Genomic DNA, 24,795 nt, shown 5'->3' with positions numbered 1-24,795 from the left:
CAAGAATATAACTACTATAATACTACCTCCTATGTACAAGAATATAACTACTATAATACTGCTCCTATGTACAAGAATATAACTACTATAATACTGCTCCTATGTACAAGAATATAACTACTATAATACTGCCTCCTATGTACAAGAATATAACTACTATAATACTGCCTCCTATGTACAAGAATATAACTACTATAATACTGCTCCTATGTACAAGAATATAACTACTATAATACTGCTCCTATGTACAAGAATATAACTACTATAATACTGCTCCTATGTACAAGAATATAACTACTATAATACTGCCTCCTACGTACAAGAATATAACTACTATAATACTGCTCCTGTGTACAAGAATATAACTACTATAATACTGCCTCCTATGTACAAGAATATACCTACTATAATACTGCCTCCTATGTACAAGAATATAACTACTATAATACTGCTCCTGTGTACAAGAATATAACTACTATAATACTGCTCCTATGTACAAGAATATAACTACTATAATACTGCTCCTATGTACAAGAATATAACTACTATAATACTGCCTACTATGTACAAGAATATAACTACTATAATACTGCTCCTATATACAAGAATATAACTACTATAATACTGCTCCTATGTACAGGAATATAACTACTATAATACTGCCTCCTATGTACAAGAATATAACTACTATAGTACTGCTCCTATGTGCAGGAATATAACTACTATAATACTGCCTCCTATGTACAAGAATATAACTACTATAATACTGCCTCCTATGTACAAGAATATAACTACTATAATACTGCTCCTATGTACAAGAATATAACTACTATAATACTGCTCCTATGTACAAGAATATAACTACTATAATACTGCTCCTATGTACAAGAATATAACTACTATAATACTGCCTCCTACGTACAAGAATATACCTACTATAATACTGCTCCTATGTACAGGAATATAACTACTATAATTCTGCTCCTCTGTACAAGAATATAACTACTATAATACTGCTCCTATGTACAAGAATAGAACTACTATAATACTGCCTACTATGTACAAGAATAGAACTACTATAATACTGCTCCTATGTACAAGAATATAACTACTATAATACTGCTCCTATGTACAGGAATATAACTACTATAATACTGCTCCTATATACAAGAATATAACTACTATACTACTGCTCCTATGTACAGGAATATAACTACTATAATACTGCCTCCTATATACAAGAATATAACTACTATAATACTGCTCCTATGTACAGGAATATAACTACTATAATACTGCTCCTATGTACAGGAATATAACTACTATAATACTGCTCCTATGTACAGGAATATAACTACTATAATACTGCTCCTATGTACAGGAATATAACTACTATAATGCTGCCTCCTATGTACAAGAATATAACTACTATAATACTGCTCCAATATACAAGAATATAACTACTATAATACTGCTCCTATGTACAAGAATATAACTACTATAATACTGCTCCTATGTACAAGAATATAACTACTATAATACTGCTCCTATGTACAAGAATATAACTACTATAATACTGCTCCTATGTACAGGAATATAACTACTATAATACTGCCTCCTATGTACAAGAATATAACTACTATAATACTGTCTCCTATGTACAAGAATATAACTACTATAATACTGCTCCTATGTACAAGAATATAACTACTATAATACTGCTCCTATATACAAGAATATAACTGCTATAATACTGCCTCCTATGTACAAGAATATAATTACTATAATACTGTTCCTAGGTACAAGAATATAACTACTATAATACTGCCTCCTATGTACAAGAATATAACTACTATAATACTGCTCCTATGTACAAGAATATAACTACTATAATACTGCTCCTATATACAAGAATATAACTACTATAATACTGCCTCCTATGTACAAGAATATAACTACTATAATACTGCTCCTATGTACAAGAATATAACTACTATAATACTGCTCCTATGTACAAGAATATAACTACTATAATACTGCTCCTATATACAAGAATATAACTGCTATAATACTGCCTCCTATGTACAAGAATATAATTACTATAATACTGTTCCTAGGTACAAGAATATAACTACTATAATACTGCCTCCTATGTACAAGAATATAACTACTATAATACTGCTCCTATGTACAAGAATATAACTACTATAATACTGCTCCTATATACAAGAATATAACTACTATAATACTGCCTCCTATGTACAAGAATATAACTACTATAATACTGCTCCTATGTACAAGAATATAACTACTATAATACTGCTCCTATATACAAGAATATAACTACTATAATACTGCCTCCTATGTACAAGAATATAACTACTATAATACTGCTCCTATGTACAAGAATATAACTACTATAATACTGCCTCCTATGTACAATAATATAACTACTATAATACCGCTCCTATGTACAAGAATATAACTACTATAATACCGCTCCTATGTACAAGAATATAACTACTATAATACTGCTCCTATGTACAAGAATATAACTACTATAATACTGCTCCAATGTACAAGAATATAACTACTATAATACTGCTCCAATATACAAGAATATAACTACTATAATACTGCTCCTATGTACAAGAATATAACTACTATAATACTGCTCCTATGTACAAGAATATAACTACTATAATACTGCCTCCTATGTACAGGAATATAACTACTATAATACTGCCTCCTATGTACAAGAATATAACTACTATAATACTGCTCCTATGTACAAGAATATAACTACTATAATACTGCCTCCTATGTACAAGAATATAACTACTATAATACTGCTCCTATGTACTATAATATAACTACTATAATACTGCTCCTATGTACAAGAATATAACTACTATAATACTGCCTCCTATGTACAAGAATATAACTACTATAATACTGCTCCTATGTACAAGAATATAACTACTATAATACTGCTCCTATGTACAAGAATATAACTGCTATAATACTGCTCCTATGTACAAGAATATAACTGCTATAATACTGCCTCCTATGTACAAGAATATAACTGCTATAATACTGCCTCCTATGTACAAGAATATAACTACTATAATACTGCTCCTATGTACAAGAATATAACTACTATAATACTGCCTCCTATGTACATGAATATAACTACTATAATACTGCTCCTATGTACAAGAATATAACTACTATAATATTGCTCCTATGTACAAGAATATAACTACTATAATACTGCCTCCTATGTACAGGAATATAACTACTATAATACTGCCTCCTATGTACAAGAATATAATTACTATAATACTTCTTCTATGTACAAGAATATAACTACTATAATACTGCTCCTATGTACAAGAATATAACTACTATAATACTGCTCCTATGTACAAGAATATAACTACTATAATTACTGCTCCTATGTACAAGAATATAACTACTATAATACTGCTCCTATGTACAAGAATATAACTACTATAATACTGCCTCCTATGTACAAGAATATAACTACTATAATACTGCTCCTATGTACAAGAATATAGCTACTATAATACTGCCTCCTATGTACAGGAATATAACTACTATAATACTGCTCCTATGTACAAGAATATAACTACTATAATACTGCTCCTATGTACAAGAATATAACTACTATAATACTGCTCCTATGTACAAGAATATAACTACTATAATACTGCTCCTATGTACAAGAATATAACTACTATAATACTGCCTCCTATGTACAGGAATATAACTACTATAATACTGCCTCCTATGTACAAGAATATAACTACTATAATACTGCCTCCTATGTACAGGAATATAACTACTATAATACTGCCTCCTATGTACAAGAATATAACTAATATAATACTGCTCCTGTAGAGTAGAATATAGGTCTGAATGGTTTTGAAGGGTAGATTGGCAGCTCCTGGTTTTGCTCTGATCAGAGGATATTAATGATTTCTGGGAGCGCTCGGTCCAGACTTCGCACGTTGCAGTAATTAATTGTCGCTTAGCTCGGCGCTCAGCAGTCTCTTCTGCCGGAATACTCTCCGCTGGAGTTGAAGTGGTCCTGAAATGACTTTAAATTACAGACAGTCGTCCTCGGCAATAAGATAAGCAGAGCGGGCTCTGAGATGTCGGTTGTGGAGCTCACACGCTGGGCACTATCGTGTTTATTACCGCGGCAGGATAACAATTAGCTGTCACTTGTTAAAAGGTCATTAAATCCAGATTACTTAGGGCCGTCTTGAAACATTTTTAATATGCCAAAAATAATGTAGTATTCCCTCTGCAGATTATAAGCCAAGGCTGCTCTGGCGATTTCTGGCAGTGCAGGCAGGTCTTTAAAGGAGAATTCCACCTTCCTTTTTACCGTTCTGCAGCCAATAAATAATCTTGGCGTTGATCACAAGTGACAGCCACATCTGTAAGCGCTCAGCGGAGAGTTATAATTACCCGGCACTTGCTGCTCTGTCGGAAGGATCAATATCGCAGGCTACATGTGCCGTGATTAGAAATTCACTGGATTGCGGGGACTCTGCATCTGTTCCCGGGCTCCATGGGGAGAGGTGACATTTCTTCTGAACGTGCTTGTCACTCCATTTTCATGATAATGGCAAAATGTTCCAAATATTTCGCTGCACGTCCATGGAGATTATTGTTCTGGGCAGGAGCAGTCTCAGATTTTGGCAGCTAAAGTGTGAGGTTTGAGTCCTCAATTGCTTCATGTTGTTGGAGTAGAGCCGTGGTAGTTAGTGTCCCCCTTAATGTACTCACAGGAGACTCCCAACTCCACCAGAAGTCACTGCAGGTGCTCACACGTATTCCCCTAGTGGTCAACCCGGCTCCCCACAAAACCCCCCCCAATAATCGCAGCAGATCCCTCTTTTTCCTCGGAAATCACTGCAGCACACCTCATACCCCATTAGGGCTGAAACGATTACTCGATTGAATCGAGTAATTGGACACAAAAAAATCATTGATGCAAATTTTTTGCATCGAGGATTTGTTTGTGTCATGTGACCACGGAGCGGGAGTGAAGCGCTTGCTGTTACTTACCGCTCCGTGGTCACCCTCCAGCCCGTACCGCGCTGCACTGGATCCTGACTCATCGTCAGGTCTTAATGCACGTAAGCGCGCACTATGACCCGACGCTGTGTGACTTCAGGATCCAGTGCAGCGCGTGGAGAAGAAGAGGAAGGAGCTGTGGAGCGGCGCCTCTACAGGAAAGGTAAGTATTTTATTTCACTGGCGCTGGGGACATGGCACTGAAAGGGGACAGCCGGCAATGGATGGCATGGAGGGGCATAGGGGAGTGGGGGACATGGAGGGGCTGATCTGATGGCACTGGGGGACATGGAGGGGCTGATCTGATGGCACTGGGGGACATGGAGGGGCTGATCTGATGGCACTGGGGGAGTAGGGGACATGGCACTGAAGGGGGACAGCCGGCAATGGATGGCATGGAGGGGGGGATCTGATGGCACTGGGGGACATGGCTGGGGGACATGGAGGGGCTGATCTGATGGCACTGGGGGAGTAGGGGACATGGCACTGAAGGGGGACAGCCGGCAATGGATGGCATGGAGGGGCTGATCTGATGGCACTGGGGGACATGGAGGGGCTGATTTGATGGCACTGGAGGAGTAGGGGACATGGCAATGGATGGCATGGAGGGGCTGATGGCACTGGGGGAGTAGGGGACATGGCACTGAAGGGGGACAGCCGGCAATGGATGGCATGGAGGGCATAAGGAAGTGGGGGACATGGAGGGGCTGATCTGATGGCACTCAGGGACATGGCTGGGTGACATGGAGGGGCTGATTTGATGGCACTGGAGGAGTAGGGGACATGGCAATGGATGGCATGGAGGGGCTGATGGCAGTGGGGGAGTGGAGCTGAAGGCACTTGGGTGGGAGAGAGCTGAAGGCACTGAGGAAACGGAGCTGATGGCACTGGGGTAGGGGGGAGCTAATGGCACTGGGGGAACTGATGCACTTGGGCTGATGGCAGGGGGTCTGATGAGTTTTTTTATAAAGGAAAACAGTCTATTAATAAAAATGTTCTTATTAGATTACTCGATTAATCGTAGAAAAAAATTTATGGCATACTCGATTACTAAAATAATCGTTTCCTGCAGTCCTACACCCCATCCTCCTAGTAGTCAGTCCAGCTCCCCACAAAACATCCCCAGTAATCGCAGCAGCCCCCTTTTATTTCCCCAGTTCTTACTACAGGCACCTCCCTCTCCATTTTCTTAGTAGCCAATCCAGTTGCTTGCAAAACTTCCCCAGTAATCACAGCACACACCTCTATTTGCCCAGTACTCACTGCAGGCCCCTTACTCCATCCCCTAGTAGTCAGTTAAGCACCCCGCAAAACCTTTCTAAGAATTACAGCAGGCCCCTCTGTTTCCTCAATACTTCTACTGGCACCAAAAACCCCATCCCCCTAGTAGTCAGTCCAGTTCCCTGCAAAACCTCCCCAGTAATCAGAGCAGGCCCCTGTATTTTCCTCACATCTCATCCATCTCGTAGGTCAGTCCAACTCTCTACAAAGTAATCACAGCAGACCCCGCAATTTCCCCAGTACCCACTAATATTCAGTCCATTTCCCTGCAAATCCTCCCCAGTTATTATAGCAGGTGACTCTATTTTTTACCAGTACTCGCTGCAGGTACCTCACACACCAACCCCCTCTAATAAACCAGCTAGCTTACCACAAAACCTCCCTAGTCACCTCAGCCCCCCCCCTATTTCCCTAGCAGTCACAGCAGGACACTTGATTTCTCAGGTTGTCGCAGCAGGTCACCCTTTTGCCCATCAGGAGTGGTCTGTGACCATTCCTCCCTGCAATCTGGGTTTTCCCTAGCAATGTGTTAAAGGGGTTGTCAAAAATGAAGACCTGAATTTGTCAAAAATGAAGACCTGAATTTGGACAATCGGCCTGGGATACATTAAGGTTCAGTGATTGCACCATCTATGACAGTAACTTGGCGTTACATTGCCATTAATGCAGCAATAATCAGGCCTAGTGTACAAATGGCTGCAGGGATGTATCTCCGACAGTTTTTGCTCAGTTTGCAGTGAATGTCTGAATTTCTGATAAAACACCTTTATATATTGAAGACAGCCGGATTGATTTGTAAACCATCAGCAAGGTTGTCCTGAGCAGAAGACCTCCCTCTTCCTGTGATCTTATAGGGCTTAGGGAAAGTGTTTGTCCTCCTTAGACAACCCCTTTGAGTAACAAAGTCACTGGTTGATGTCACCATGGATGACATCACTGCTCCCATATAGGTCTGCGGATATCTAGTCTCTTCCTTTTTTACATGCTGCATTTTATTGGCCATAAGTTAAAAGAACAGTAAATGCAGAAAATACACAAAATCTCCTTTAAAACTCTTAGCATCAGCCATTTACCCCCACTTCAGAATCCTGCGTCTGGCTGTAAGGCAACTGGCTGCAGCAGGAGCCCTTCCCGGCTGCTATCTCTCTAACGGGAGTGCTAAACCTCAGTTATGTCACATAGGGGCGGAGGAGGTCAGCAAGATATGGACCTCTTTGTTTTCCATGTATGGCTTTTCTTTAAGGACTGTGAGAAATGCAAACTGAGGGTTAGCAGTGGGGCAAGTTCTGCAAGGAATAGACACTTCCTCTGAGAAGCCTTGTAAGCACACACATGAAATCCAAGTGAGCATTGCCCTTCCATAGTGTCTCTGCCAACCTCAGTGAATGTGCCAGCTGGAGGCTGCAAGGAGCCGTGAGGTCCTGGCTTCATCCCAACAACTGGATCAGCGATTAGTCTCCACAACCTTCTTACTTAAAGAGGACCTTTCACTGCTCTGACATTCCTGTTTTAATAGCTGCATGCATTCCCCATGTAATAACAATTCTGGAGCATCTGTTCTTATGTCTGTATGTTGTGCCGTTCCTCTATTATTTCTACTAGAAGTTATGAATGAATTGCTAGCAGTCTGCAGTAAGGGAACAGGGGGAGGTAACCAGTTGGGGGTGTGTCCCTGCACAGACTCACTCTATCCAATCAGTGCTGACATTTTCAGACTGTGCAGGGACACACCCCCAACTGGTTACCTCCCCTCTGTACCCTTACTGCAGACTGCTAGCAATTCATTAATAACTTCTAGTAGAAATAATAGAGGAACGGCACAACATGGAGCCATAAGAATAGATGCTCCAGAATTGTTAGTATGTGGGGAATACATGCAGCTATTAAAATAGGCAGGTCAGGAGCGGTGAAAGGTCCTCTTTAAAGGGCATCTGTCAGCAGATTTGCACCTGTGACACTGGCTGACCTGTTACATGTGCGCTTGGCAGCTGAAGGCATCTGTGTTGGACCCGTGTTCATATGTGCCCGCAGTGCTGAGAAAAATTAGGTTTAAATATATGCAAATGAGCCTCTAGGAGCAACGGGGGCGTTACCATTACACCTAGAGGCTCTGTTCTGTCTGCAACTGCCGCGCCCTGTGCTCTTTGACAGGGCTTGGCAGTGAAAATGTCATCATGCCTGGTCCGGACTTCTCCTAAAGTCAATCAAAGTGGAGAGAGCAGGGCCTCTAGGTGTAACGGTAACGCCCCCTTTGCTCCTAGAGGCTCATTTGCATATGTTAAAATATCATTTTTCTCAGCAATTCGGACACATATGAAGATGGGAACAACACAGCTGCCAAGCGCACATGTAACAGGTCAGCCAGTGTCATAGGGACAAAACTGCTGACAGATGCCCTTTAAGAAAAAGGATGCATAGTGTGATAATACGCGCTCAATTTTACCTGGTACAGGTATAGTAAAGAACATGACATGTGCAAAGTATTTCCTAGAGATGTGCCCTTAAAAAAAAAAGAAAAAAAAAAGCATCCTTTAAATTTGCAACCGACCCCCTATAAAATATTTTGCCTAGAGGAGACCCTAGGGTAGTGGTCTGTGACCTTCAAGCTTTTGCCAAAGTACAACTTCCAGCATGCTGTGACAGCCTGCTGGAAGTTGTAGGTTTGCAATAGCTGGGAGAGCCCTCCTCTGTAGGACCATTTCTTTCTATAGCAGGACAGATACAGTACATCTACGATGTGGCTTAATGGGATTGTCCATTTGCATGCAAATATGTTTTAAAGGGGTTTTCTGAAACTTATATATATATTTTTTTTGCACTGATGGCATCCTCAGAATCTGAGGGGGTCCGACAACCAGGGCCCCTGCCTATCAGCTATTTGAGAAGACACCAGCGCTTGCAGTAGCGCAGCGGCCTTCTCGCCAGCTTTGCCTTGGCTACGTGACGACACGTCCAATGGTCACGTGGCCTAGGCGCAGCTCAGCCTCATTGACGTGAATAGGGCTGGGCTGCAATACCAAGCACAGCCACTATACAATGTATGGCGCTGTGCTTGGTGAACTGAAGGAAGGCCGCGGCGCTACTGCGAGCACTGGTGGCTACTCAAACAGCTGATCGGTGGGTGATCCGGGCGTTGGACCCCCACCGATCAGAGAGTCTTGGAAAACCCCTTTTAATCAATCTGTAATGTCAAGTTCTGCAACTTTCAAACATACTTTCCATTTCAATTCCCCACCATTTTCAACACGTCTGCTACTTGTCAGTGAACAGCCTGTATAGACCTAATGCTTCTCACAGCTGAGAATGGTATCCAGAAGAGGGCTGTGGCTCTAAATCTATGAGCCAAGGGGGAACGCCGCTGCAATGAATGGCTCCCGCCCTTTCACACTAGGGGTACTTTCCCACTAGCGTTGCTGGATTCCGGCAATCTGTATGCAAACGGATACCATTTGTAGACGGATCCGGATGCGGATCCGTCTCACAAATGTATTGCAATACCAGATCCGTCTCTCCGGTTGTCATCCGGAAAAACGGATCCGGTATTTATCTTCTTCAGATTTTTAAAGGTTTGCGCATGCGCAGACCGCAAAACCGGATCCGTTTTTCCGGAACACTTAGGGCCGGATCTGGCATTAATGCATTTCAATGTAAAATAATGCCGGATCCGGCATTCCGTTAAGTGTTCCCGGAATTTTGGACGGACAAAATACCGCAGCATACTGCGGTATTTTCTCTGTCCAAAAACCGTACAGTGACTGAACTGAAGACGTCCTGATGCATCCTGAACAGATCGCTCTCCATTCAGAATGCATGGGGATATGCCTGATCAGTTTTTTTCCGGTATTGAGACCCTGGGACGGAACTCAGTGCCGGAAAAGAAAAACGCTAGTGTGAAAGCCTAGTTGCACCCGTTTGTGTAATACTATACTTCTGCCACTAAAAGAATTCCGCCCCCCCCCCCTTCAGGGTCCATTCACACGTCCGTATGTGTTTTGCGGATCCGCAAAACACTGACATCGTCAATGTGCGTTACGCATTTTGCGGACCGCACATCGCCGTCACTCTAATAGAAAATTACTTTTTTTTGTCCGCAATTGCGGACAAGAATAGGACATGTTCTATTTTTTAGCGGATCCGGAAGTGCGGATCCGCAAATGCGGATGCGGACAGCACATTCTGGCCCCATTGAAAATGAATCGGTCCGCACCCGTTCTGCAAAATTGCGTAACGCATTCGTACCCATTTTGCGGCCGTATGAATGGACCCTTATAAGCCCCTTTCACACGGGCGAGTGTGTGTTGCGTGAAAATCGCAGCATGCTCCTCTTTGTGCTTTTTTCACGTAACGCAGGCCCCATAGAAATGAATGGGGTTGCGTGAAAATCGCAAGCATCCGCAAGCAAGTGCGGATGCGGTGCGATTTTCACGCACGGTTGCTAGGAAACTATCGGGATGGAGACCCGATCATTATTATTTTCCCTTATAACATGGTTATAAGGGAAAATAATAGCATTCTGAATACAGAATGCATAGTACAATAGCGCTGGAGGGGTTAAAAAAAATAAAAAATAAATTAATTCACCTTAATCCACTTTTTCGCGCAGCCGGCATCTCTTCTGTCTTGTTCTGTGAGGAATAGGACCTTTGATGACGTCACTACGTTCATCACATGGTCCGTCACATGATCCATCACCACTTGCTTGCGGATGCTTGCGATTTTCACGCAACCCCATTCATTTCTATGGGGCCTGCGTTACATGAAAAACGCACAAAGAGGAGCATGCTGCGATTTTCACGCAACACACAAGTACCACAGTCAGTTTTTTATCACGCGCGTGCAAAACACATTGCACACGCGCGATAAAAACTGAGCAACGGAACGCAATCGCAGTCAAAACTGACCGCAATTGCGTACCTACTCGTGCGGGTTTGCCGCAATGCACCGGGACGCAGCCGGACCTAATCCGGACACGCTCGTCTGCAAGAGGCCTTACAGTTGAAATCGCTCCTTAATAGCTTTGACTCCCGGCTGATACATTCTAGTAAAAGGTGGCGCTGGCGACATGATTCTCTTGTATGATTGAATTTTACTCAATTTGGGCTAAAAATATTTTTTTCAATTGGTCGTTATTAAAAATGTTCACCCATTTTTGAGATACAAGGGTTAAAAAAAATTTAATCAGTTTGTTTTCAAAGTATCCCTTCTTGTGGGACGGCTGATGTGAAGCCTTATCTCTGATCTCCTGACCTCCTAAATACTAGCCACATTCTTATCAGATTGATGAGTCTAGTTATAGTGTATATGAGGACAGGAGCTCCTGGCTAAGGCTTCACAGGAGCCCTCAGCTGACAGGACTCCGGAGCCACAGTCTGTAAACAGACTGATTTTTTTTAACCCTTGAATCTCAAAAGCGGCCGAACATTTTTTTGAAAATAAAAAAGCGATTGAGAAAATGATTTTTAGCCCAAAATGAGTAAAATGCAATCATAAAGAAAGTTGCCTCGAAGATGTCCATAGCCTTAAAGGACAGTCAGTACCCGGCTTGGGTAAAATAGCAGAAAAGGGAAGATATTTGTGCCCCAAAGGGGATTCCTTATTTTGATACAATGTAGCAAACCCTCAGCTGTATAAATAGCATTAGGTTAAAAAAAAAAAAAGTCTCCATTATATAAATAAAAATTAACTGTATGAGGCCAATCTTCAACTTTCTCTTGAAGTTTGTATTTCATTTCCTTACCATTTTCAAGATCTCTTCTTGCTTTCAGTAAATGGAAATACACAGTGTCCATTCAGAGGCTGAAAACTCATCATGATCACGTCCACCTGACACGGTAACAGGTCTCGCTTTTCTCTGTTACTGTGGAGTTGGACATGATCAGGACAGGCCCTGGATGTATTCACTGACAGCAAGCAGAGTGCTTAAAATTCAGAACTTGTTATAACACAGTGATGAAGCTTTAGTTCTACACATTCTTGAGCAGCTATGGAGGACACTGCCCTGTGAACGCTGTACATCCATTGAGTGCTCCGGAAGGACATTAGTAGCTGAGGACACGGAAGGCTCCTCCGCTGGGATTCTGGGATTTCTCCGGGGTCTGAGATCACTTTTGCTTCATCAACCATTAGCGTGTAAGAACCTACATGAAATAAACCTTACACCTCTGCCAACTAACAAGTGCCATTAACTAATGAGCCCCCTAAGTATTTCCTCCACATCAGTCTGGCTCCTAATTGGAGACGTGGCGCGGGGAGCTGCACAGATATAACCGTCTCGCACATGTTGAGCACGTTCTGGCGGAAAAATTTATTATAAGATAAAGTGCAAACACGAAGTCATCTACCGTCTTCCAGGGACGGAGATTTAGCATTTTGCACCAAGTATATAGTAATTATTTAAGGGGTCGTCTCACTTCAGCAAGTGGCATTTATCATGTAGATAAAGTGAATACAAGCAACGTCCTAATATACTGTTATCATCCATATTGCTGGCGGGATCCATTTTTCCATCACATTATACACTGCTTGTTTCCATGGTTACAGACCACCCTCAGATCCATCAGTGGTGGTTGTGCTTGCTCACCATGGGAGATAGAATCAGCCTCTCTGGTTGCCGGGACAGTGGGCGTCACAAAAGCTAGTTCTTTTTACTATATTGTGCAAGCACGGCCACCGATGCTGGATTTCAGGGTGGTCTGTAACCATAGAAACGAGCAGTCTATAATGTGATGGAAAAATGGATCCCGCCAGCAATATGGATGATAACAGTATATTAGGACGTTGCTTGTATTAACTTTCTCTACATGATAAATGCCACTTACTGAAGTGAGACAACCCCTTTAATAAAGATGCAGCAATTTAGTTACTGAAAATAACTACTATAATACTGCTCCTATGTACAAGAATATAACTACTATAATACTGCTCCTATGTACAAGAATATAACTACTATAATACTGCTCCTATGTACAAGAATATAACTACTATAATACTGCTCCTATGTACAAGAATATAACTACTATAATACTGCCTCCTATGTACAAGACTATAACTACTATAATACTGCTCCTATGTACAAGAATATAACTACTATAATACTGCTCCTGTGTACAAGAATATAACTACTATAATACTGCTCCTATGTACAAGGATATAACTACTATAATACTGCTCCTGTGTACAAGAATATAACTACTATAATACTGCCTCCTATGTACAAGAATATAACTACTATAATACTGCTCCTATGTACAGGAATATAACTACTATAATACTGCTCCTATGTACAGGAATATAACTACTATAATACTGCTCCTATGTACAAGGATATAACTACTATAATACTGCTCCTATGTACAGGAATATAACTACTATAATACTTCTCCTATGTACAAGAATATAACTACTATAATACTGCTCCTATGTACAAGAATATAACTACTATAATACTGCTCTTATGTACAAGAATATAACTACTATAATACTGCCTCCTATGTACAAGAATATTACTACTATAATACTGCCTCCTATGTACAAGAATATTACTACTATAATACTGCCTCCTATGTACAAGAATATAACTACTATAATACTGCTCCTATGTACAAGAATATAACTACTATAATACTGCTCCTATATACAAGAATATAACTACTATAATACTGCCTCCTATGTACAAGAATATAACTACTATAATACTGCTCCTATGTACAAGAATATAACTACTATAATACTGCCTCCTATGTACAAGAATATAACTACTATAATACTGCTCCTATGTACAAGAATATAACTACTATAATACTGCTCCTATGTACAAGAATATAACTACTATAATACTGCCTCCTATGTACAAGAATATAACTACTATAATACTGCCTCCTATGTACAAGAATATAACTACTATAATACTGCTCCTATGTACAAGAATATAACTACTATAATACTGCTCCTATGTACAAGAATATAACTACTATAATACTGCTCCTATGTACAAGAATATAACTACTATAATACTGCTCCTATGTACAAGAATATAACTACTATAATACTGCCTCCTATGTACAAGACTATAACTACTATAATACTGCTCCTATGTACAAGAATATAACTACTATAATACTGCTCCTGTGTACAAGAATATAACTACTATAATACTGCTCCTATGTACAAGGATATAACTACTATAATACTGCTCCTGTGTACAAGAATATAACTACTATAATACTGCCTCCTATGTACAAGAATATAACTACTATAATACTGCTCCTATGTACAGGAATATAACTACTATAATACTGCTCCTATGTACAGGAATATAACTACTATAATACTGCTCCTATGTACAAGGATATAACTACTATAATACTGCTCCTATGTACAGGAATATAACTACTATAATACTTCTCCTATGTACAAGAATATAACTACTATAATACTGCTCCTATGTACAAGAATATAACTACTATAATACTGCTCTTATGTACAAGAATATAACTACTATAATACTGCCTCCTATGTACAAGAATATTACTACTATAATACTGCCTCCTATGTACAAGAATATTACTACTATAATACTGCCTCCTATGTACAAGAATATAACTACTATAATACTGCTCCTATGTACAAGAATATAACTACTATAATACTGCTCCTATATACAAGAATATAACTACTATAATACTGCCTCCTATGTACAAGAATATAACTACTATAATACTGCTCCTATGTACAAGAATATAACTACTATAATACTGCCTCCTATGTACAAGAATATAACTACTATAATACTGCTCCTATGTACAAGAATATAACTACTATAATACTGCTCCTATGTACAAGAATATAACTACTATAATACTGCCTCCTATGTACAAGAATATAACTACTATAATACTGCCTCCTATGTACAAGAATATAACTACTATAATACTGCTCCTATGTACAAGAATATAACTACTATAATACTGCTCCTATGTACAAGAATATAACTACTATAATACTGCTCCTATGTACAAGAATATAACTACTATAATACTGCTCCTATGTACAAGAATATAACTACTATAATACTGCCTCCTATGTACAAGAATAGAACTACTATAATACTGCTTCTATGTACAAGAATATAACTACTATAATACTGCCTCCTATGTACAACAATATAACTACTATAATACTGCTCCTATGTACAAGAATATAACTACTATAATACTGCTCCTATGTACAAGAATATAACTACTATAATACTGCTCCTATGTACAAGAATATAACTACTATAATACTGCCCCTATGTACAACAATATAACTACTATAATACTGCCTCCTATGTACAACAATATAACTACTATAATACTGCCTCCTATGTACAACAATATAACTACTATAATACTGCCCCTCTGTAGGCAGTCGTTAAATGACTGGATGCTTTTTAACAGGAACTATTTCTTTGGGACCATTTTGCTGACGGCGGTATGATGACAGTTGTGTATATTCAGGGACTGTCCTGAAACAAATATTTAAGCAGAATGTGAAATGTTGAAGTGTTCTGGTCCAGTGGTTTATAAAACACTTCTGGCTCCTGATCTATAGTGTATACCGCTACCAGTGCCTGGACGGCGGTGAGACTACGAGTCGAGGATCCAGACATCACATCTTCTCACCGCAGTAAATCACCTGTATGCATTCATTACCGCTGCTGCTGGTTTGGCACAGTGATGTACCGCTGACATCCTTCGCCTCTCTTTCCTGTTGTCTATCATGTCGGTCCATGTCCTTCAGGATGTATGGTGTGATATAATGTGCCGGCTTCAGCTGAAATTATTTTACCCCCAGAAAATCAAGACGGTTTGGGCAGTGAGAATAGAGCTCGGCCCCCAGTAATTCTACGTAGAGAAGGGGAGAGCTTCAGCTTCTGTGCAGCACGAAGAGTGTGCAAGGACTAATTCAGACTGGGCCTCAGATTGACGCAACCCTTCATTATAGCAGTTCTCCGAGGTCTCGCACCATCAGCATGTAAGGGCTCATGCACACGACCGTTGCCGTTTCTGCGGTCTGCGAAGTGCGGATCCCGCAAAACATGGATACCAGCCGTGTGTTCCTCATTTTGCGAAACGGAACATCCTGCCTTCTATAGAACTGTCCTATCCTTTTCCGTAAAAAAGAGACAAAAATCGGACATGTTCTATTTTTTCGGGGTCGCGGAACGGACATACGGATGTGGAGAACACACGTGTGACGGGATAACGCCGCCATACAGTGACTGGATAACACCTCCATACTGGATAACCTCTCCATACAGTGACTGAATAACGCCTCCATACGGCGAATGGATCACGCCGCCATACGGAGACTGGGTCACGCCGCCATACGGAGACTGGGTCACACCGCCATACGGTGACTGGTTCACGCCGCCATACAGCGACTGGGTCACGCCGCCATACGGCGACTGGATCACACCGCCATACGGCGACTGGTTCACGCCGCCATACAGCGACTGGGTCACACCGCCATACGGCGACTGGGTCATGCCGCCATACGGCGACTTGGTCACGCCGCCATACATCGACTTGGTCACGGCGCCATACAGCGACTTGGTCACGCCGCCACTTATCCTATCCTTGTGATTTATCTTTTTCGTGACTGGTATAACTATCTGGTTTGGGGAGAGCTGGATAACGTGCAGAATGGCCACCGGGCCTTGCAGATCTGACGAAATACACAATGATTTGAAGTGGGCGCAGACCATCTGTCACTATAACCAGGAAGCTCCTTGTCCCTCATCTTTCTTTTGCTCCTCAATGACCATCGCGTTCTCCCAGTTAAGCAGATTTGGTAGTCTGACAACCCCTGCAGGTGTGGTGGTCACCCAGCTTTCCTACACTCGGATATCACTAAGACATGGCTGGATACAAGCGGAGATGAGAAGCTCAGGGATTGTTTTCTGCGCCCCCGAGGCGAGGAGATGAAGCTGTGATCTTGGTGTCCTGCGACTTGCTGAATCCTCTTGGCAGGTCCTCAGTGTTTTCCTCCTTGTCCCGTGGACCGCTGCCGTCTTCCACGCCCCGCTGCTTTCCTTGACAGTCCTGTGGACCGCTGCCGTCTTCCACGCCCTGCTGCTTTCCTTGACAGTCCTGTGGACCGCTGCCGTCTTCCACGCCCTGCTGCTTTCCTTGACAGTCTTCTCCCGGCAGTGTTTCTTCAAGCATCAGCGATGTCAAGGTGAATGTCTGTCTTTCCTGCCGACCAAGCGTTTTTTTTAGATTTCCAGAAAAAAAAACTCTCCGCCGCGCAGAGAGAACGGTGACATTTCTGAATTCAGAGCGGCTGCAGCGACACGGGACGTCGGTCTCGCCGTGCAAACCGTGTCATGGGCGTGATCTTCTGATGGTATTTGGGAGCCGCCGAATAATATATCAGGTTACTAGTAGTGCTAAATAATGTCAGTTATGTATAGTATTATAATACCGCCATAAGTGGTGCTCAAAATAGTGATATGCAGTGTTGGTATTACCAGTATGATAGCACCACTCAGTACCCAAATAATACCGCCATCAGCTACTACAGTATAGCTACGGTATATCGCTGTACAGTGATTGAACGAAACTGTCCTACATACTGCCATCCAGTGACTAAATAATTCTGTTTTTAAATAAGTAACAAATGCCTCAAAAGTTTAAGTCGTATATCCTTCAGTGACTGAATAATCTTGTCATATAGTGACCCTTTCTTAACTTCATACAGTGACTGAATAATATCACTACATAGTTACTTAATAATACCGCCATGTAGTGATTTAATATTAAATCCAGTCACCGCATATTACACCTAACTGAATAATCCCTCCATGCAATGTCTAATACCGCAATATAGTGGCTGAATATTACCGTCCTAACAGTATACAGCAACTGCGTATTACCTCCCATCATCATCTGGTGAGTGCAAAATATATCCATGCACTAACTGTATAATACCGTGACACAGTGACTGAATATTATTTCAGTACAATGACTGATATAGGACCTCGGTTCAGTAACTATATTGAGGCCCGTCACCGTCGTGGACTGCTATTGGCTGTGGCCGTGCAGGGATCAAGTATAATCCATACAAGGGGCTCGGACACTGGGGGGCATATTTTAGATATCGGATAACCCCTTTAAGCCTTTGCTCAACTGTTTCTTATTAAGACCTCTTTGCTCCCATGGCGGTATCACACAGCTTTCCCAGATTTCTGCAAGGCATGCACATTACTTGAGCCTCCTCCCTGCACTGTGAAATGCATCGGATCATCCGACTTGATTATTTTTTATTGTTTTCACTTTGTTTTTGCTTTTCATTGTTTCTTATATATATATATATATATATTTTTTTTTTTTTTTTACTTTTTGTGGGCTAATTGCTGATCTGTACTAAAAATGAAAATCATCTCTTACATAAATGATGCCGCCAGATGGTATCGCTATCAACACAAATATGACTTTGCTAAAGTAAGAACAATCAGGCATTACAAGGGTTTTCTGGGACCCAGCAGGCCGTACACCCCCACCTTAGTGACTCATAACTTTCCAGTACAAAGAATTTTTTTTAATATATACTTACCTCATAGTTGCCTTGATCGGCTACTCTTGTTCTAAAAGTTCTGCACCTGCCAATGTCATGTCCTTTACCTGGTTTCCGGCCTGGGCTATAGACGGGACGTCACTTCTGCTGTGGACGGCAAATTCACAGCGGAACTAACGTCCCGTCCACAGACCAGGCCAGAAACCTGATAAAGGACGCAATGTCATGTCCTTTGCCGACGTTGCGTCCTTTATCAGGTTTCTGGCCTGGGCTGTGGACGGGACGTTAGTTCCGCTGTGAATTTGCCGTCCACAGCAGAAGTGACGTCCCGTCTATAGCCCAGGCCGGAAACCAGGTAAAGGACATGACATTGGCAGGTGCAGAACTTTTAGAACAAGAGTTCTAGAGTGGCCGGGTTCCAGAGTGGCAGGGTATGTACGATATCTCCTAAACAAACTTTTAAAAGTCTTTTTGAAAACTAGGTGACCTCTTAACGTAGGGGTGGCCAAATTGTAGAAACCCCCCCCCCCCTCATATTTGATTAATTGAAACAGAAGGCATCAACATTTGTACTACTTTATACAACAATCCACATAAAAATATCTTGTAATATTGCAGTTATTACAATGGTCAGCATTGCTGTATAGACGAGACAGGATAAGCAGAGCCATCTCCTTGTTAGCGATTGTGTGAATTAATCACAGCCTTCTTGCATCACTAGAGACCTAAATAATGCAGGAGAATAACATCATACACACATATATAAGACGATGTATGCAGCTTTTATGTCAGTTCCTCGGGGGAGGGGCCATTCTGAGTCACTTCCTGGAAACTAATAATCCATGGCATTTCTCTGTTACCTGACTCCTATTCATTGTATCTAGCATAAAGCTCACACACCCTGCTGCACTGTCTATATGGGAAGGAATTGTCTCCAGTATGGCTTGTGCTAAAAAGGCAATTACCTAACAAAAGACAGAGGGATCTGCTTTAAATACTGAAAACGGGTCACAGAAGGTCAGGGGATGAATGTAGTTTTTTTTTCAAGGGACGGCCTTGGTTTCTTATCTTAATGAAATTCCGGTAAAATCCAAGATGAATATCTGATCACAGGACGGGGACAGAATGTTAAATCCAGGTCCCTGAAATATTTCACATTCCTCTGTCATCATGATGGAGGGTTAGCGGACCATGAAAGTAACCCTTCACCAGAGCTCTGTCTCCTAACAAGCTGGGCATAATCAGGACTGGTTTTCAGTCTCTACATATGAAAACAAATTACTCTATTCACTGACAACAAGCAGTTGAGAATAATAAATAAATGATATTCAAAGCGTATTAGAAGGTCGCAGAGCATTTTTATTTTCAAGAAACCAGGAATATCCCTTTAATATCTGCAGTGCTGAGTTCATTTTTGTACTTTACCGTCATACTCATCATGATTCCTCTTTTTATCCACAGTGGGAGCTTCTATGGTTCATGATCCTCACATTCACCTTCTTCCTCACACTCACGTGGTTTTATTTCTGGTGGGAAGTTCACAACGACTACAATGAATTCAACTGGTGAGTGTAAACCGCCCCCCCCCCATCCCCCATAAATGGAGACATATAGCAGTTATATTCTTGTACATAGGAGCAGTATTATAGTATTTATATTCTTGTACATAGGAGCAGTATTATAGTATTTATATTCTTGCACATAGGAGGCAGTATTATAGTATTTATATTCTTGCACATAGGAGGCAGTATTATAGTAGTTATATTCTTGTACATAGGAGGCAGTATTATAGTAGTTATATTCTTGTACATAGGAGCAGTATTATAGTATTTATATTCTTGTACATAGGAGCAGTATTATAGCAGTTATATTCTTGTACATAGGAGCAGTATTATAGTAGTTATATTCCTGTACATAGGAGCAGTATTATAGTAGTTATATTCTTGTACATAGGAGCAGTATTATAGTAGTTATATTCCTGTACATAGGAGCAGTATTATAGTAGTTATATTCCTGTACATAGGAGCAGTATTATAGTAGTTATATTCTTGTACATAGGAGCAGTATTATAGTAGTTATATTCTTGCACATAGGAGGCAGTATTATAGTAGTTATATTCTTGTACATAGGAGGCAGTATTATAGTATTTATATTCTTGCACATAGGAGGCAGTATTATAGTAGTTATATTCTTGTACATAGGAGGCAGTATTATAGTAGTTATATTCTTGTACATAGGAGCAGTATTATAGCAGTTATATTCTTGTACATAGGAGCAGTATTATAGTATTTATATTCTTGTACATAGGAGCAGTATTATAGCAGTTATATTCTTGTACATAGGAGCAGTATTATAGTAGTTATATTCTTGTACATAGGAGCAGTATTATAGTAGTTATATTCTTGTACATAGGAGCAGTATTATAGTAGTTATATTCTTGTACATAGGAGCAGTATTATAGTAGTTATATTCTTGTACATAGGAGCAGTATTATAGCAGTTATATTCTTGTACATAGGAGCAGTATTATAGTATTTATATTCTTGCACATAGGAGGCAGTATTATAGTAGTTATATTCTTGTACATAGGAGCAGTATTATAGTAGTTATATTCTTGTACATAGGAGCAGTATTATAGTAGTTATATTCTTGTACATAGGAGCAGTATTATAGTAGTTATATTCTTGTACATAGGAGCAGTATTATAGTAGTTATATTCTTGTACATAGGAGCAGTATTATAGTAGTTATATTCCTGTACATAGGAGCAGTATTATAGTAGTTATATTCTTGTACATAGGAGCAGTATTATAGTAGTTATATTCCTGTACATAGGAGCAGTATTATAGTAGTTATATTCCTGTACATAGGAGCAGTATTATAGTAGTTATATTCTTGTACATAGGAGCAGTATTATAGTAGTTATATTCTTGTACATAGGAGCAGTATTATAGCAGTTATATTCTTGTACATAGGAGCAGTATTATAGTATTTATATTCTTGCACATAGGAGGCAGTATTATAGTAGTTATATTCTTGTACATAGGAGCAGTATTATAGTAGTTATATTCTTGTACATAGGAGCAGTATTATAGTAGTTATATTCTTGTACATAGGAGCAGTATTATAGTAGTTATATTCTTGTACATAGGAGCAGTATTATAGTAGTTATATTCTTGTACATAGGAGCAGTATTATAGTAGTTATATTCCTGTACATAGGAGCAGTATTATAGTAGTTATATTCTTGTACATAGGAGCAGTATTATAGTAGTTATATTCTTGCACATAGGAGGCAGTATTATAGTAGTTATATTCTTGTACATAGGAGGCAGTATTATAGTATTTATATTCTTGCACATAGGAGGCAGTATTATAGTAGTTATATTCTTGTACATAGGAGGCAGTATTATAGTAGTTATATTCTTGTACATAGGAGCAGTATTATAGCAGTTATATTCTTGTACATAGGAGCAGTATTATAGTATTTATATTCTTGTACATAGGAGCAGTATTATAGCAGTTATATTCTTGTACATAGGAGCCGTATTATAGTAGTTATATTCTTGTACATAGGAGCAGTATTATAGCAGTTATATTCTTGTACATAGGAGCAGTATTATAGTATTTATATTCTTGCACATAGGAGGCAGTATTATAGTAGTTATATTCTTGTACATAGGAGCAGTATTATAGTAGTTATATTCTTGTACATAGGAGCAGTATTATAGTAGTTATATTCTTGTACATAGGAGCAGTATTATAGTAGTTATATTCTTGTACATAGGAGCAGTATTATAGTAGTTATATTCTTGTACATAGGAGCAGTATTATAGTAGTTATATTCCTGTACATAGGAGCAGTATTATAGTAGTTATATTCTTGTACATAGGAGCAGTATTATAGTAGTTATATTCCTGTACATAGGAGCAGTATTATAGTAGTTATATTCCTGTACATAGGAGCAGTATTATAGTAGTTATATTCTTGTACATAGGAGCAGTATTATAGTAGTTATATTCTTGTACATAGGAGCAGTATTATAGTAGTTATATTCTTGTACATAGGAGCAGTATTATAGCAGTTATATTCTTGTACATAGGAGCAGTATTATAGTATTTATATTCTTGCACATAGGAGGCAGTATTATAGTAGTTATATTCTTGTACATAGGAGCAGTATTATAGTAGTTATATTCTTGTACATAGGAGCAGTATTATAGTAGTTATATTCTTGTACATAGGAGCAGTATTATAGTAGTTATATTCTTGTACATAGGAGCAGTATTATAGTAGTTATATTCTTGTACATAGGAGCAGTATTATAGTAGTTATATTCCTGTACATAGGAGCAGTATTATAGTAGTTATATTCTTGTACATAGGAGCAGTATTATAGTAGTTATATTCTTGCACATAGGAGGCAGTATTATAGTAGTTATATTCTTGTACATAGGAGGCAGTATTATAGTATTTATATTCTTGCACATAGGAGGCAGTATTATAGTAGTTATATTCTTGTACATAGGAGGCAGTATTATAGTAGTTATATTCTTGTACATAGGAGCAGTATTATAGCAGTTATATTCTTGTACATAGGAGCAGTATTATAGTATTTATATTCTTGTACATAGGAGCAGTATTATAGCAGTTATATTCTTGTACATAGGAGCAGTATTATAGTAGTTATATTCTTGTACATAGGAGCAGTATTATAGTAGTTATATTCTTGTACATAGGAGCAGTATTATAGTAGTTATATTCTTGTACATAGGAGCAGTATTATAGTAGTTATATTCTTGTACATAGGAGCAGTATTATAGTAGTTATATTCTTGTACATAGGAGCAGTATTATAGCAGTTATATTCTTGTACATAGGAGCAGTATTATAGTATTTATATTCTTGCACATAGGAGGCAGTATTATAGTAGTTATATTCTTGTACATAGGAGCAGTATTATAGTAGTTATATTCTTGTACATAGGAGCAGTATTATAGTAGTTATATTCTTGTACATAGGAGCAGTATTATAGTAGTTATATTCTTGTACATAGGAGCAGTATTATAGTAGTTATATTCTTGTACATAGGAGCAGTATTATAGTAGTTATATTCCTGTACATAGGAGCAGTATTATAGTAGTTATATTCTTGTACATAGGAGGCAGTATTATAGTAGTTATATTCCTGTACATAGGAGCAGTATTATAGTAGTTATATTCCTGTACATAGGAGCAGTATTATAGTAGTTATATTCTTGTACATAGGAGCAGTATTATAGTAGTTATATTCTTGTACATAGGAGGCAGTATTATAGTAGTTATATTCTTGTACATAGGAGCAGTATTATAGTAGTTATATTCTTGTACATAGGAGCAGTATTATAGCAGTTATATTCTTGTACATAGGAGCAGTATTATAGTAGTTATATTCTTGTACATAGGAGCAGTATTATAGTAGTTATATTCTTGTACATAGGAGGCAGTATTATAGTAAGTTATATTCTTGTACATAGGAGGCAGTATTATAGTAGTTATATTCTTGTACACAGGAGGCAGTGTTATAGTAGTTATATTCGTGTACATAGGAGGCAGTATTATAGTAGTTATATTCTTGTACACAGGAGGCAGTATTATAGTAGTTATATTCTTGTACATAGGAGGCAGTATTATAGTAGTTAAATTCTTGTACATAGGAGCAGTATTATAGTAGTTATATTCTTGTACATAGGAGCAGTATTATAGTAGTTATATTCCTGTACATAGGAGCAGTATTATAGTAGATATATTCTTGTACATAGGAGCAGTATTATAGTAGTTATATTCTTGTACATAGGAGCAGTATTATAGT

At 39.3% G+C, this 24,795-nt stretch overlaps 1 protein-coding gene across 3 annotated transcripts in view; it reads left to right on the top strand.

The window, feature by feature from the left end:
- Positions 1–24,795, top strand: part of LOC120996513 (glycerophosphodiester phosphodiesterase domain-containing protein 5-like) — a 195,241-nt gene that overhangs the window by 92,574 nt on the left and 77,872 nt on the right. For all 3 annotated transcript variants that reach the window (XM_040426457.1, XM_040426459.1, XM_040426458.1), the window contains exon 3: positions 20,413–20,516. In XM_040426457.1, the coding sequence (XP_040282391.1) occupies positions 20,413–20,516 (104 nt within the window). The remainder of the gene's footprint in view (positions 1–20,412; positions 20,517–24,795) is intronic.

The sequence above is a fragment of the Bufo bufo genome, chromosome 3, assembly GCF_905171765.1.
Source record: "Bufo bufo chromosome 3, aBufBuf1.1, whole genome shotgun sequence".
Lineage (NCBI taxonomy): Eukaryota > Metazoa > Chordata > Amphibia > Anura > Bufonidae > Bufo > Bufo bufo.
Note: the sequence above shows the minus strand (reverse complement) of the source record. Positions and strands in the feature narration are given on the sequence as shown.